Source organism: Aplysia californica, unplaced genomic scaffold, assembly GCF_000002075.1.
Source record: "Aplysia californica isolate F4 #8 unplaced genomic scaffold, AplCal3.0 scaffold00032, whole genome shotgun sequence".
Classification (NCBI taxonomy): domain Eukaryota; kingdom Metazoa; phylum Mollusca; class Gastropoda; order Aplysiida; family Aplysiidae; genus Aplysia; species Aplysia californica.
This window is the reverse complement of record NW_004797302.1, coordinates 1,582,503-1,595,002: the sequence shown is the minus strand read 5'-3', so window position 1 is coordinate 1,595,002 and position 12,500 is coordinate 1,582,503. Positions and strand designations below refer to the sequence as shown.

The following is a 12,500-nucleotide window of genomic DNA, read 5'->3' as shown; positions in this document are numbered from 1 at the left end:
TTTTAATAGCAGACTCAGAAAAGGACCTTCAATCACTTCTAGATACTGTTGTAGCGGAAAGTGAACGTAAAGAGTTTTGTTGAATGTAAAGAAAACAGAATGCTTGGTAATATCTAAAAAGCAGCAAATCCTTTTTGTAATGGGATAAGCAAAGGTTAAAAGATCAAACATGTCGAACAGTTTAAATATCTAGGATATATAATAACATTTGATGCCAAATGTCCCACAGAAATAAAACGAAGAATTGCAATTGCTAAGGCTGGTTTCAATCAAATGAGCTCAATCCTCAAAAATAAAAACATATCAATGATTATCAAAATGAAAGTTCTGAAACGCTAGGTATGATCAACCCTTCTATATGTCTGTGAATGCTGGACAATCACTAAAGACAGTGAAAATAAAATAGAAGCAATAGAAATGTGGTTTCTTTGGAGAATGCTGAGAATATCGTGGAAGAAAAAGAAATCAAATGAGGTAGTACTTGATAAAGCCTACGTGGGGCGCTCATTGTTAAAAACAATCAGGAAAAGACAAATGCAGTTTTTGGGACACCTGAATAGACACAAAGGTCTGAAACATCTAGCTCTCACTGGCAACATTGAAGGCAAACGAGGCAGGGGTAGGCCCAGAACAATCTACCTAGAACCTAAACAGATGGATAACGGGAAAGATCAGGGTAACGTAGCATTTTTAAGAGCATCCGAGCAGAGTAATGGACAGAGAACCATGATCGCCGATGTCTGTCGCAGATCTGGCACTTGATGATGATGATACTCTTCTCATAGGTTTAGGATCCTGATGTTTTACCGAGAAGTCACCTTGTAAACATTTCCAGAAACACGTTTAGTTACGAGAGAACTCAGCTCAAATTCTGAAGAGATCAATAAGGGAATGAGGTGTCTAAATGGTCTTCTCACTTCTGGCTCCGGCACAAAACAGTTCTTGTTGTTATTTATTAATGTTCATGAAACAAACAAAATATTATTATTATGCCGCTCTCATTTGGCTTAAAGTTGTTACGAGCGCCGTAAATGACTTACCAAACTGAATCCGACTTATAATGCCATGCACTTCGCCACATTGTCTTAATTTGATCAATATGATTACCAGCTTTGAACACCTTCCCAGAATATGTTCGACAAAGCATCAATGTTTTTAAAAAATAATGGACATTTTGTACAACTCCTTCTGTATCCACAGGACATGTTTCTGGGCAAACCCATCGGTATCCTGTCGCTTCTGGATGAGGAAAGCCTGTTCCCTAAGGTAGATTGACCGTCGATGATGGTATTATGAAATTCACGATTCTTGTACCGTGTAGCATAGAAATATTATTTGTTTGTTAGTTGTGATAGTTCAGTGTACTGTTTATGTTATTTTTCTAGATAGAACGTAGACTTGTATTATAAAAAGTTATACTTGTTTAATTTAGTATCCCATCTCTCTATCCCCTTCTCCCCTTCTCGCTCTCCTTCTCTCTTTCTCTCTCTCCTTCTTTTCTCTTCTCTATTTCTACTCTCTCTCTCTCTCTCTCTCTCTCTTTATCAATCTCTCTTCTCTCTCTTTCTCTCTCTTTTTCTCTCTTTCTCTCTCTTCCCTCCCCCTCTCTCTTTTTCCTCTGGCATAACCTTCAGAGAAGCTATATACGACTGAAAGTGAAAGCGTCCTCTATGCTCACCATTTACTGGACCGTGTGTCACCCACTAACCAGCCTTGTGCATCACGCACTACATAATGTACCTCTTTATTGTACTTTACAGAGCTTCACTTGCTTTCTTTTACTAATCTGTCTTGGTTACAGTGTGACATCTGGTCCTGATTTCGTCCTCAGGGTACTGACCAATCCTATGTTGACAAACTCACAAAGGCGTTTACAGGCAACCAGTATTTCGTCAAAAGTCAGCAAACCAACCAGGCAATCTTCTCCATCAACCATTATGCTGGCAAGGCAAGTAAACACACTAGTCGCTAATTTAGATGACTTTTGATCTAGCTGATAAGAGCTCAAAGCTCGAAAATACTACAGGCCCTTCAAACAAACAAACAGACAAACAATCAAACAAACAAACAATAATTAAATAAACAAATAAATAGATAACAGTACCCTATTATGTTATTCTGACTTCGTTAGTTTTTGCAAAGTGGTGGGGCCTTTACAACTTACAGGTAATCTTAGAATCATTACAAGAACACACTAAACGTACAATAAATCAGAACGTTCAAATGAATGAGACTTTTCTTGCAAATGATCATTGTCTTTCCTGGGAGTAACACAAGGAAACTTAAAAAACGGTATTGTATAAACCTAGTGAACAATTAAATACTAAGCTTTATTTAAGTTAAGGAAGCGTATCGTAGACCCCCTCCCCCCCCCCCCAAAAAAAAATGATAATAAAAGATACAATACTGCCTGCATTAGGTAGCACAATGAGAACGATTAGACTTTTCTTCTTTTAGTTTAACAGAATTATATAATGCTACTTTTATGGTGTCCATTTTGTAAAACCTTACTTGTTTTTGTAGGTGACTTACGCAGCTGAGAAGTGGCTGGAGAAGAACAGGGACACTCTGCCTCCTGGCATCACAGAGGTGCTACAGTCCAGTGAAAACCGGCTCGTGAAGACCATCTTCAGAGGTAGGCTTGCGGAGCTCCTTAACTGCTCTCTCTCTCTCTCTCTCTCTCTCTCTCTCTCTCTCTCTCTCTCTCTCTCTCTCTCTCTCTCTCTCGCTCTATTTCTCTCCTACTGTCTGTCTGTCTGTCTGTCTGTCTGTCTGTCTGTCTGTCTGTCTGTCTGTCTGTCTGTCTGTCTGTCTCTCTCTCTCATTCACTCTCTTTCTGGGTCTGTGTCTGTGCCATTCTCTCTCCCTCTCTCTTTCTCTCTCTCTCTCTCTCTCTCTCTCTCTCTCTCTCTCTCTCCCTCTCTCTCTCTCTCTTTCTCGAGCGCGCGCTCTCTCTTTGTCGCGGTCTCTGTCTCTGTCTCTCTGTCTCTCTGTCTCTCTGTCTCTCTGTCTCTGTCTCTGCCTCTCTCTTCCTCCCTCTCTCGGTGTTTCTGTCTGTCTGTCTGTCTGTCTGTCTGTCTGTCTGTCTGTCTGTCTGTCTGTCTGTCCGTCTCTCTCTCTCTCTCTCTCTCTCTCTCTCTCTCCCCCTCTCTCTCTCTCTCTCTCTCTCTCTCTCTCTCTCTCTCAACAGTATTGTTGCGTAGGGATGCAGATGGTGTGTCTCTTCAAGGTCAGCCTCTTCTGTTAAAGTTCCCCCCGAAAGAGGACAAGGAAGAAATAAATAGAAGTGTTTATTACGGCGTGCGACCAAAATTAAATGATTAAAAAAACAAGCACTGAGATTGCTTTGGTGTGTGTCTCGAGTCACAATAAGAGTTAGTTGTTAGATTTATTCTTATTGTAAGAAGGTGTTTTACGTCCACATCAACACAGTTTTGGTCATTCATGAGGGCCAACCCGCGCTGAGAGGGATGCAACATCCCAGCAGAAATGCCAAGATACTCAAAGAATCTTCTCCCCTCTCGGGGAATCGAACTCGGTTCTCCTGCATGAAACGGCGAAGCCCCCAACCGTTACATCACCGTAATCAGTTTATTGTTATTTATGAAATCTATGACATTCCTGATGATATTGCTTTTATTATTGCCGTTAATGCTGTTGTTTGTATTGGAGTGCTCAATGGTGTGTCTATTCGAGATCAGCCTTTTCTGCTGATGTACCTAAGTCCACATTTTTAACGTGTGAGAACAGTTTCCACCAAGTGTTTCCTAATACTCTACAGGTCAACTCACCCGTACTGGCAGTCTAGCTCTCCAGGGACGCATGTCAACGAGCAAAGGAACCAAAAGGGTATGTTTTCATGGGTCATAAACTTTTGACATGGCACGATCTCAAATGAACAAAGTCTTAACTAAGAATTTTTAGTGAGTTAGGAGTTCGAAATGGTTGGAGTCTCTCCCCATTCTCCCTCTAAAGCATATTATTATCTAAAAGTTTAAAAACCCTATCCTTTTATTTCTTGAGATAAAATCACGTTAATTTTATTTTGCCCTTCTTTTGTAAGAAATATATCATATTCGGAAACTTTGAACTCTAAAAGTAAAAGTTTAAAAATGAGCGCAGCTGAGATAGAATCTCTATTATTCTGGGGTCTCAATGTGTTCAAACCCCATAGTTAACGTGAAACTTTCAAACTTAGAACAATGATAATTTTGCCATGCTGCAACTCCAGTTGCATTTGAGTTTCTCATAATCAGTAACTCATATTTTCTGGAAATTACAAGCAGCAAAAGGTTTACGAGGAAATCGAAGGAGATTCATATTTTAAAATCACATCTGACTTCTAAGGAGAGTATCGTAGGTGTCAAAAACGTTACGCAACGTAAACTTTTCTGTGCTGCACGTTACTGTGCCTGCTAAATGAAAAAAAAAAGACTTCCTTTTTTTCTATTTCCTCGGATGACATACGTTGCTGTGCGTGTTAAATGGAAAAAGGAGTTCCTTTTTTATTTCCATATATGCCATTTCTTTGTTGCTTTATTCTTCGTGTGTCACTAGTTATCAACACCTAATCAAACGTTGTGGAGAAAGGCGCTGGTGCATCATTGTTTGGTACGAAAAGAAGTAAAAAAAGAAAAGAAAAAGAAAACCGCTCATTTGAATGCTTGTCATTTCATTTCAGAGGAACCTCATGCCTGTGTCGTCCGGCAATGACGCCGCCAAAAGAAAACTTACCGTTGGAGGACAGTTCAAGGTCAGTGAGAGACACAAAATCTCTATTCACTGCAAACAAAAGAGCTTCGGAAGAAGTTAAGATTTCACATGTTTAAGGGCTAGGTGATTTTTGTCAGGGACATCATATGTTTTGACTCGTGCCTAGTAACTATTTACTTCGCATTGCAAGAAGGAATTAGCGTAGAAATTTAAAAAAAAAACGCACAAAAAACAACAACCTTTGGAGTCGTACGAAGTTACACAATGCTTTTTCTAATGCTTCTTCTTTTAAAGCATTGTTATCAACTTTCTTTTTTCAACAAAATTGTGCTTTTCACTGATTCTTTTCTACACTGTTACGTACATCCTTTAAACGTCACTCTTGTTCTCCCCAGAAACACTGGCGTCTGTGGTGTAGAGGTTAGGTGCTTCATCATCGCACACAAAAACCCCCGAGTTCGATTCCAGAGCGGGGATAATTTTTATGGAGTATCTCAATTTTTTGTTGTTGGAACGTTGTATGCCTCTCAATAAAGGTTAAGCCCAAGGCATCTAAAAAAGCGATATCCTCGATAGCCTTGACAGGCCAGGTCTTAGCTCGCCTCCTAAATTGTCTAAATTGAGTCGATGGTGGCGAAGATGGGGTGGGGGCTGGGTGTGAAAATCACTTACAATAAAGAATATTATATATTATCATATTTCTTCCCAGAACTCACTGGCCATTCTAATGGAGCGCATGACGGCATCCACACCAATATTTGTTCGCTGTCTGAAGCCAAACCACAAGAAACAGCCAGGTGTTCTGGACACAAAATACGTGCTAGCTCAGGTAAGTTGTTTTAAACTATATCTCAAAGCATTATAAAGTTTGAACCATTATTTTGCATATTAAAAAAAATTCCTGTCTGAAATTATTGAGAAGAGAAATAAGAGTAGGCTATACAAATTTGTCAACGCTGTCAGGGTGAAATAATTAAGAGCAGTAGCCTGTAGTTTTTGGCAATCATCGGAAATTTTTACGTAGTCTTGTTAACACTATTCCTCTCACCTCTCTACAAATCTAACATCCAATGAACTTAAATGACGAATATGTCCACGCTGTTTTAAGTTCGGTCTTGCCGTTGTCTTCAATCTTTTATGTCACTGTGATCTTCATGCTTATTTGTACGTTTCTTTTTTGTCGCTTTTAAGGATAAGCGGGCTAACCCAGATCTTGTTTCCAGAAATCTTGACCAACACCCAACGTGGGCATTGCCCTGTCTATAGGAGAAGTTTGGTTTCATCGGTGTGTATGTTTGTTTGGTTATAAAAAAAACTCTCCTTGTCATTTAAAGAAACTAAACAAGGGGGAAAAAAACTTGTGCCCCCTTGTGCATAAAAGCGACCTTTTAAAAAGTGTACCTACTGTAGTGTTAAACGCATGCACAGAACAGTTGACTCTTCATGCAAGATTGTTTTCTTTAAACCCGAGCCTGAAATTCGATAGCAAAACACGTACGTCCTTACGTGTGTGTGTAATGGATCCTCAAACCTTTCTTTCTCAACACAGCTGCTTTATACTGGCATGTTGGAGACTATTGAAATCCGGAGAAAAGGTTTCGCTGTACGACCAACATTTGGAGAATTTGTTGAAAAGTGAGTGTGGGGTGTTGACAGGCGCTTTGGTACGGTTTGATCTTTCTTTCCTATCAAACATCTGTCACCCTTTTCTTCGTATGTTTTTATCTAGTGCCACCGCTAATCTTCTCCACGTACAAACATATCTTTTCTAACGGCCACTGTGCAACACTTGTTCTTGAGCTAGGGTTATCGTGTCTTGCTCAAAGGCAAGTCCCAGTAACCAGCCACGTAATTCCATGTCACCAACAAATCATCGATGGCCGACTCTTGCCGTGTGTGTGTGTGAGAACCCTGATTTTCAGAAAAGTGAAGGAAAAAAAATCACCATGATTTGTTTCTTACTATTTTCAGAATTGCTTAACATTTTTTTAATAGAGTGTTCTTTTGACATAAAGCATCACCTATTGTAATTATAAATGTGAATACCATAATTTGAGGCAAAGAATGGTTGGTGCAATTTGACGGATGCAGGGTTAAATTTGAACACCAACAATGATTATGCTTGATAATGTTGTTAGCCGTCTTCTACGCTGTGTTATGATAGTGACACGCATTTATATCTCGCTGTGATAACAGTCATGCCTGGTTATGCAATATGTTACACAGTCATTGATAAAAACGCAATTTATATAACCTATGTATGACGTCACAGATACAAAGTTCTGGTTGATCTCAAACTTACGCCGTCCGCCCAGAACTGTTCCAAGATTCTCACCACAGCCCGGCTTCAGGGCTGGTATGTTGGGTAAGTAACATGGTATTCCCCTTTATTAGTAATTATAGCGCAACCTATATTGTCATCGGATCAAAATTGCTGACTGCAATTTACCCATTTAAGTTTCCATAAGTGTTAAAACTTATCTTATGAATTTGTTTGCTTCTCTCTTAGCTGAAAAAATGAAGGCAATATAGAGCAAAGCACTTTAAAAACTAAATTAACTCTTTCAGTATCCAGTTGCTCAAATCCATTCCATTTATGGGACTTCCTGCTCATCCAAATTGGATTTTTAGAAGATATCAAGGCTTTTCTAAAGATTGGAATATGATCAGATCTACTTATCAGTTAAGAATGTGTGCGTATGAATCAAGAAGAGAAGCCTTATGACAATGTTTTTTCGGTATTTTTGTTTCTCCTGAAGCTACACCAAAGTGTTCCTGAAATACCGTCATGTGGAACAGTTGACGGAGTTATTGGAGAAAGTGGGGAAATCTGCCATATGTATACAGAAGTGTAAGTCGTTTTTATCCCTGAAATCTGTTATAAAACTATGGAAGAGAGAGAGAAAGAGAGAGACAGAGAGAGAGAGAGAGAGAGTGAGAGAGAGAGAGAGAGAGAGAGAGAGAGAGACAGACAGACAGACAGACAGACAGACAGACAGACAGACAGACAGACAGACAGAGAGTGAGAGAGAGTAAGAGAGAGAGAAAGAGAGAGAGAAAGAAAGAGAGAGAGAGAAAGAGAAAGAGAGAGAGAGAAAGAGAGAGAACGAGAAAGAGAGAGAGAAAGAGAGAGAGTGAGAGAGAGAGAGAGAGAGATGGGGGGGAGAAAGAGAGAGAGGGGAAGAGAGAGAGAGAGAGGCGGGAGGGGTAGCGAGAGAGAGGGAAAGAAAGAGGGAGGGAGAGAGAGAGAGAGAGAGAGAGAGAGAGAGAGAGAGAGAGAGAGATAGATAGAGATGCAAAAAATTTTTAAAAGCATAGTCCGCATGTGTAAATCAAAAGCAAAGCCTACAGATCATACTAAGCGAGCGCCGCCAAGTAAACTGTTGTAAGTAATGTTTTTCACATTTTACAGGAGCAAAAACGGATTCTCTTGAAGCGTTTTGGGTTGACAAACTTCATTTTCGTAAAGGAGCCTACAAATGCCATGACAGACATTAGGCTCCCTTTATATAATGAAGTTTATCCATCCAAAACGCACCAAGAAAATCCTGTTTTTTTGTCTCTCCTGAAAAATTTGAAAAACATGACTTACCATAGTTTACTTGGCCGCCCTCGAATTTTTTGGCTCTTTGTTAAAAAATTTGTTACTCAGAAAGGCTACAGTTTTACCAAGTTTGTCTCTATCCTATAGTGTTAGTTTTGATGATCCAGCTCGTGAGAAGCATTTATTTTTTCCTTGACGTTTTGAAAATATGATCTTTATCTTAGATATTTTGCATCGGAAGAAAAAACAATATTGACTCGTCTTTGACATTTTAGCTTTCAGATGAAACAAATGTGGCATTGCAGATCACGTTGATGATTGTGGTCTCCACACGATTTCAAGCAACTGTAATGAAATAATTCTTATTCAGATAAGATAAGAAAAGATAAGATAATACTCAATTATCCCAGAGGGAAATTTTTCTTGGCTGTACAGGACCATAAAAACACATGTAGGCATGCATAAACATTTTAAATTATATATTACTCTCATTAAAATTCAATATGAAACGAGAAGTAAAGTTGACAGAATGTACACATCACATCAGATGCATCATGCAACTACGTGCAGAAATTTAATTACAAGACCTTTGGACTTATATAGATACATACTCTGAAGAGCAAATACACATCTATGCTTATTTTGACAATAGCCTAATGCTTGATAGTAAAAAACTTCTTTTATATCTTTCTTTCTTTGTTTTTAGAGGTACATATAATATGCCGCTGCGCGATCTGACACAACGGAGTGGATTTTCCGTGGAGTACCTCTGTCCACAGGTTGATGATTGCTTCACCGACTGCACCAGTTTCTACTACCAATGATCTAAAAATAAATGAAATGAAAAGAACGACCCATTTAACCCTATCCGTACGCCCTGTGGTCATTATGTACCCCTGGGTTTGTATTCTTCACATTTTAGAATCCTTTTTGTTCAAAGATGTCTTTGAAACTTTCAATGTTTCTCAAAAAATCATTTCGACAGGCTGCTATGCAAAGCATACAGATCGGATTAACGAGTAAACTTCCTCTTTGGATACGATAGTAAAACACGACGTACACATAGGATTAAATAAAGGAAAATAACTCGGCCATTTTTGGGCCAATTTCAACAAAACTTCCAATTTACGTTGTCAATTTCCCCGTTCTGTTCAGACACCAAAGGTTACCTGGCCCGGAAGCGATATAGGCGGCGACAAGAGAAGGCCAGGAAGGAAAGGGAAGCTGTGGAAGCCATGCTTCGACAAGCTGCTCAGCTCAATGCCGAGGCCAGCACGCGCCTACACACACTCACTGAGCATGATAAGACGAAACCGAAAGGTGAGCTAATTAGATCGAGTGCTTCCCAACCTTTTCAGAGCCAGAGTAGTTAAAGGCATGGCAACATTTACATATTTTACAAAACAAAAAACCTCAACCACCACCTCCACCACCAACAACAACAGCAACAATAGCAACAAAAAAGGAGAAATAAATAAAAGGCACAACACGTAAGCACCGATGTTATGAAAATTGATGTAGTTTTTCTCTCTCTCCAGGACAAGCATAATTTATGGCATATTATTTATGTACACATGTCACTGTAGAACCACTCTCCTTATATTCATGATATGGATATTTTAACAAGGTTTGGCAAGATGTATGAATGTAGAGGTATATTTCGTCTGTAATATATATATATTATGATAAAATATATATGTGTGTGTTTATTGTTATGTCTACAGTGTATATTCGTGTTTTCATAAAAAAAACAACCCAAAACCAACCCAACCCAAATCCAACAAAATCAAGCCAAACCAAACTCAACCGAACAAAGAGGGCTTTCGTGGCCTAGAGGTTAAGGTATTTGACTCTCATTCAAAGGTCCCGGGTTCGAATCCTAGAAGCAACGGAAAATATTTCTTCTCTTAAATTGTCTCCTTTCACCCCTTTTCCTGCTCTCTAGCAATTTTCTAGCGTCTGCTTTCATCTTCACTTTCTGCCCCCACCCCTTCACCTCCTTTGCCCCCTCCTCTGGGCCCCTTGACTCTTTCTGCAGCCTTTCTATTGCTACTCCTTGGCTACTTTTTACTGCTGTCTTTCAGCCACTCCTCTGATCTTCTGGTAGGAAAGATCTCTCGGACAGGGGCGAAAAATCTCGGAGGTCTCAAGTCCAAGTTGCGCCCATTAAAGATCCCATGGTAGTTTAAAATCGATAAGAGTAGGCTTCGGCCGTCATCCAGGCAAAATTAAGATTTCCTACCAACTGAAAATGTTTGGTGTGCCCCGCGCGCTTGTATGAACTTGCAGTTGCGAGCGCCGTAAAACACTTACCAAAAAAAAAAAGCAAAAAACAAAACCCCCAAACAAAACTGAACCAAACCAAGGCAAACCAAACCGAACCAAATCAAACCAAAAAATATAACACAGTATCCCTTTACACAGATCAAGTGAAGCCCGCCAAAACCCCTTCCGCCCCAGACTTCCCAGCAGATGGCATCTCTGTGGCGTCCAGTGGCAGGTATCTGGAGCCCAAGAAGACTACAACCTCAATAGGGACACAGGTGAGTTGAAAGGATCATTTTGGTAGATGAAAAAATGGTGGAATGGTATATGTTTAACGTCCATCTCCGAAAGGACCGAGCCAAGTGGGAAATTTGTGTAAAGTATCTTTCCCAAGGACACAACGTCAGACCTAGCTGAGGTTCGAACCCTCGAACCCGCAATCTCACGATTACAAATCCGGTAGCCTAACCAGTAGGCTACTGACGCCACTATTTTGGTTGGTGGTTTGAGCCTTTGTTCAAAATATAATCCCATTTGATGAAAGTCTTCACGAGGAAGGGTTAATGACACTACTTCCAATGTTAGAAAATACTGGGCCAAAAAATTGACACAGCCAGAATTTGGGTGAGCAAAGAAAAAAATATTGGATCGAGTGAGCCTCATATTCGGGAAAATGTATCTCAGCATAATTTACTAGGAAACATAGTTTAATCACAGGCTCCGACAGAAGATCCTTTTCAACATTTTCTCTCACAATTTTTTTTTTACTTTTCATTTTTAATCAGTAATATTTCCCTTCAGGTTCCCAAGAGGTTCACTCACATTTTCTCTGTTTTAATATGTTATTTTTTTATGTATGTGTACACACTCACACACACACACACATGCACACAAGAAAGCAAAAGCCAGAAAAAAAAGCTAGGATCAAAATCCTCAAATCTTTGAATAGAATGCTAGATATATATTCTCTCTTATTCGCGGTTATTTCAAAGCAACGAATTTTAAAAAGCCCATAATAACCGCAAAAAACGGTGTCATCATAATAATATCCATGACGATAATATTAAACATTTACCCCCCCCCCCTCCTCCGGAATAAATAATAAATAGAGCTATGTATATATTTTAGAAATTTTTATTTGGCTCTTTTTTCCCCAGATGGAGGAAGAAAGCGGCTCGGACTCCGAGATTTTGGAAGACGATTATCAGCCTGTGTCTTCAAATTTAAAGAAATTTGGTCGTGAAGGAACGAAGACTGCGGCAATCAATTGGTTCAAGGAGACTCAGACTTACAACGTGGTGGACAAAAATGAGAACAAGTTTTCAGAATGGTTTCATGGCATCATCTCCAGAAGGTATTTACTTGTATGTAAAGCAAACGCTTGGCAAACAGTTTTGGCCAAAAATATTATCTGCAAATTAACCCCTTCATTGCCAGACCTAAAACTCTTGAGCTATAATTTGGTAGGATTTCACAGAATGTCTGGCAGTGATTGGATTAACTATTATATACATCATATACTAATATAATAGTTCGTACATTAGTTTCTGACGATATAAGGCATCTGTAGAACATAGCATGTCTAAAGCGAGAAAGAAAAAATAAAGGTAAAGATGCCCTATTTCGCATATTTATAAACTTCTCTTCCACTTATGAATGTGCACAGATTGAGGGCTTCCCCATTTGACTTCAGCACATCTCTGCAGATACATTATCAATGATCAAAATGCTTTGTTTGTTGTGGCATTCAACTTCTCACTCACATTTTCTCTGTTTTAATATGTTATTTTTTTATGTATGTGTACACACTCACACACACACACGCACACACACACACACACACACACACACACACACACACACACATACACACACGCACACACCCATACACACACACTCACATACATACACGCGTACATACACACACACACACACGCACACACACATACACACACAGACACACACACATATTCCCCAT

At 39.4% G+C, this 12,500-nt stretch overlaps 1 protein-coding gene across 1 annotated transcript in view; it reads left to right on the top strand.

Annotated features, from left to right (window-relative positions):
- The window catches only part of LOC101853997 (unconventional myosin-VIIa), a gene marked incomplete in the record, with an annotated part of 37,288 nt that overhangs the window by 21,990 nt on the left and 2,798 nt on the right, over window positions 1–12,500 (top strand). The window contains 12 exon segments of the mRNA XM_035973819.1: window positions 1,201–1,266; window positions 1,832–1,948; window positions 2,524–2,635; window positions 3,782–3,849; window positions 4,682–4,753; window positions 5,423–5,542; window positions 6,263–6,348; window positions 6,986–7,078; window positions 7,473–7,564; window positions 9,413–9,577; window positions 10,682–10,800; window positions 11,680–11,876. Coding sequence (XP_035829712.1) covers window positions 1,201–1,266; window positions 1,832–1,948; window positions 2,524–2,635; window positions 3,782–3,849; window positions 4,682–4,753; window positions 5,423–5,542; window positions 6,263–6,348; window positions 6,986–7,078; window positions 7,473–7,564; window positions 9,413–9,577; window positions 10,682–10,800; window positions 11,680–11,876 — 1,307 coding nt within the window.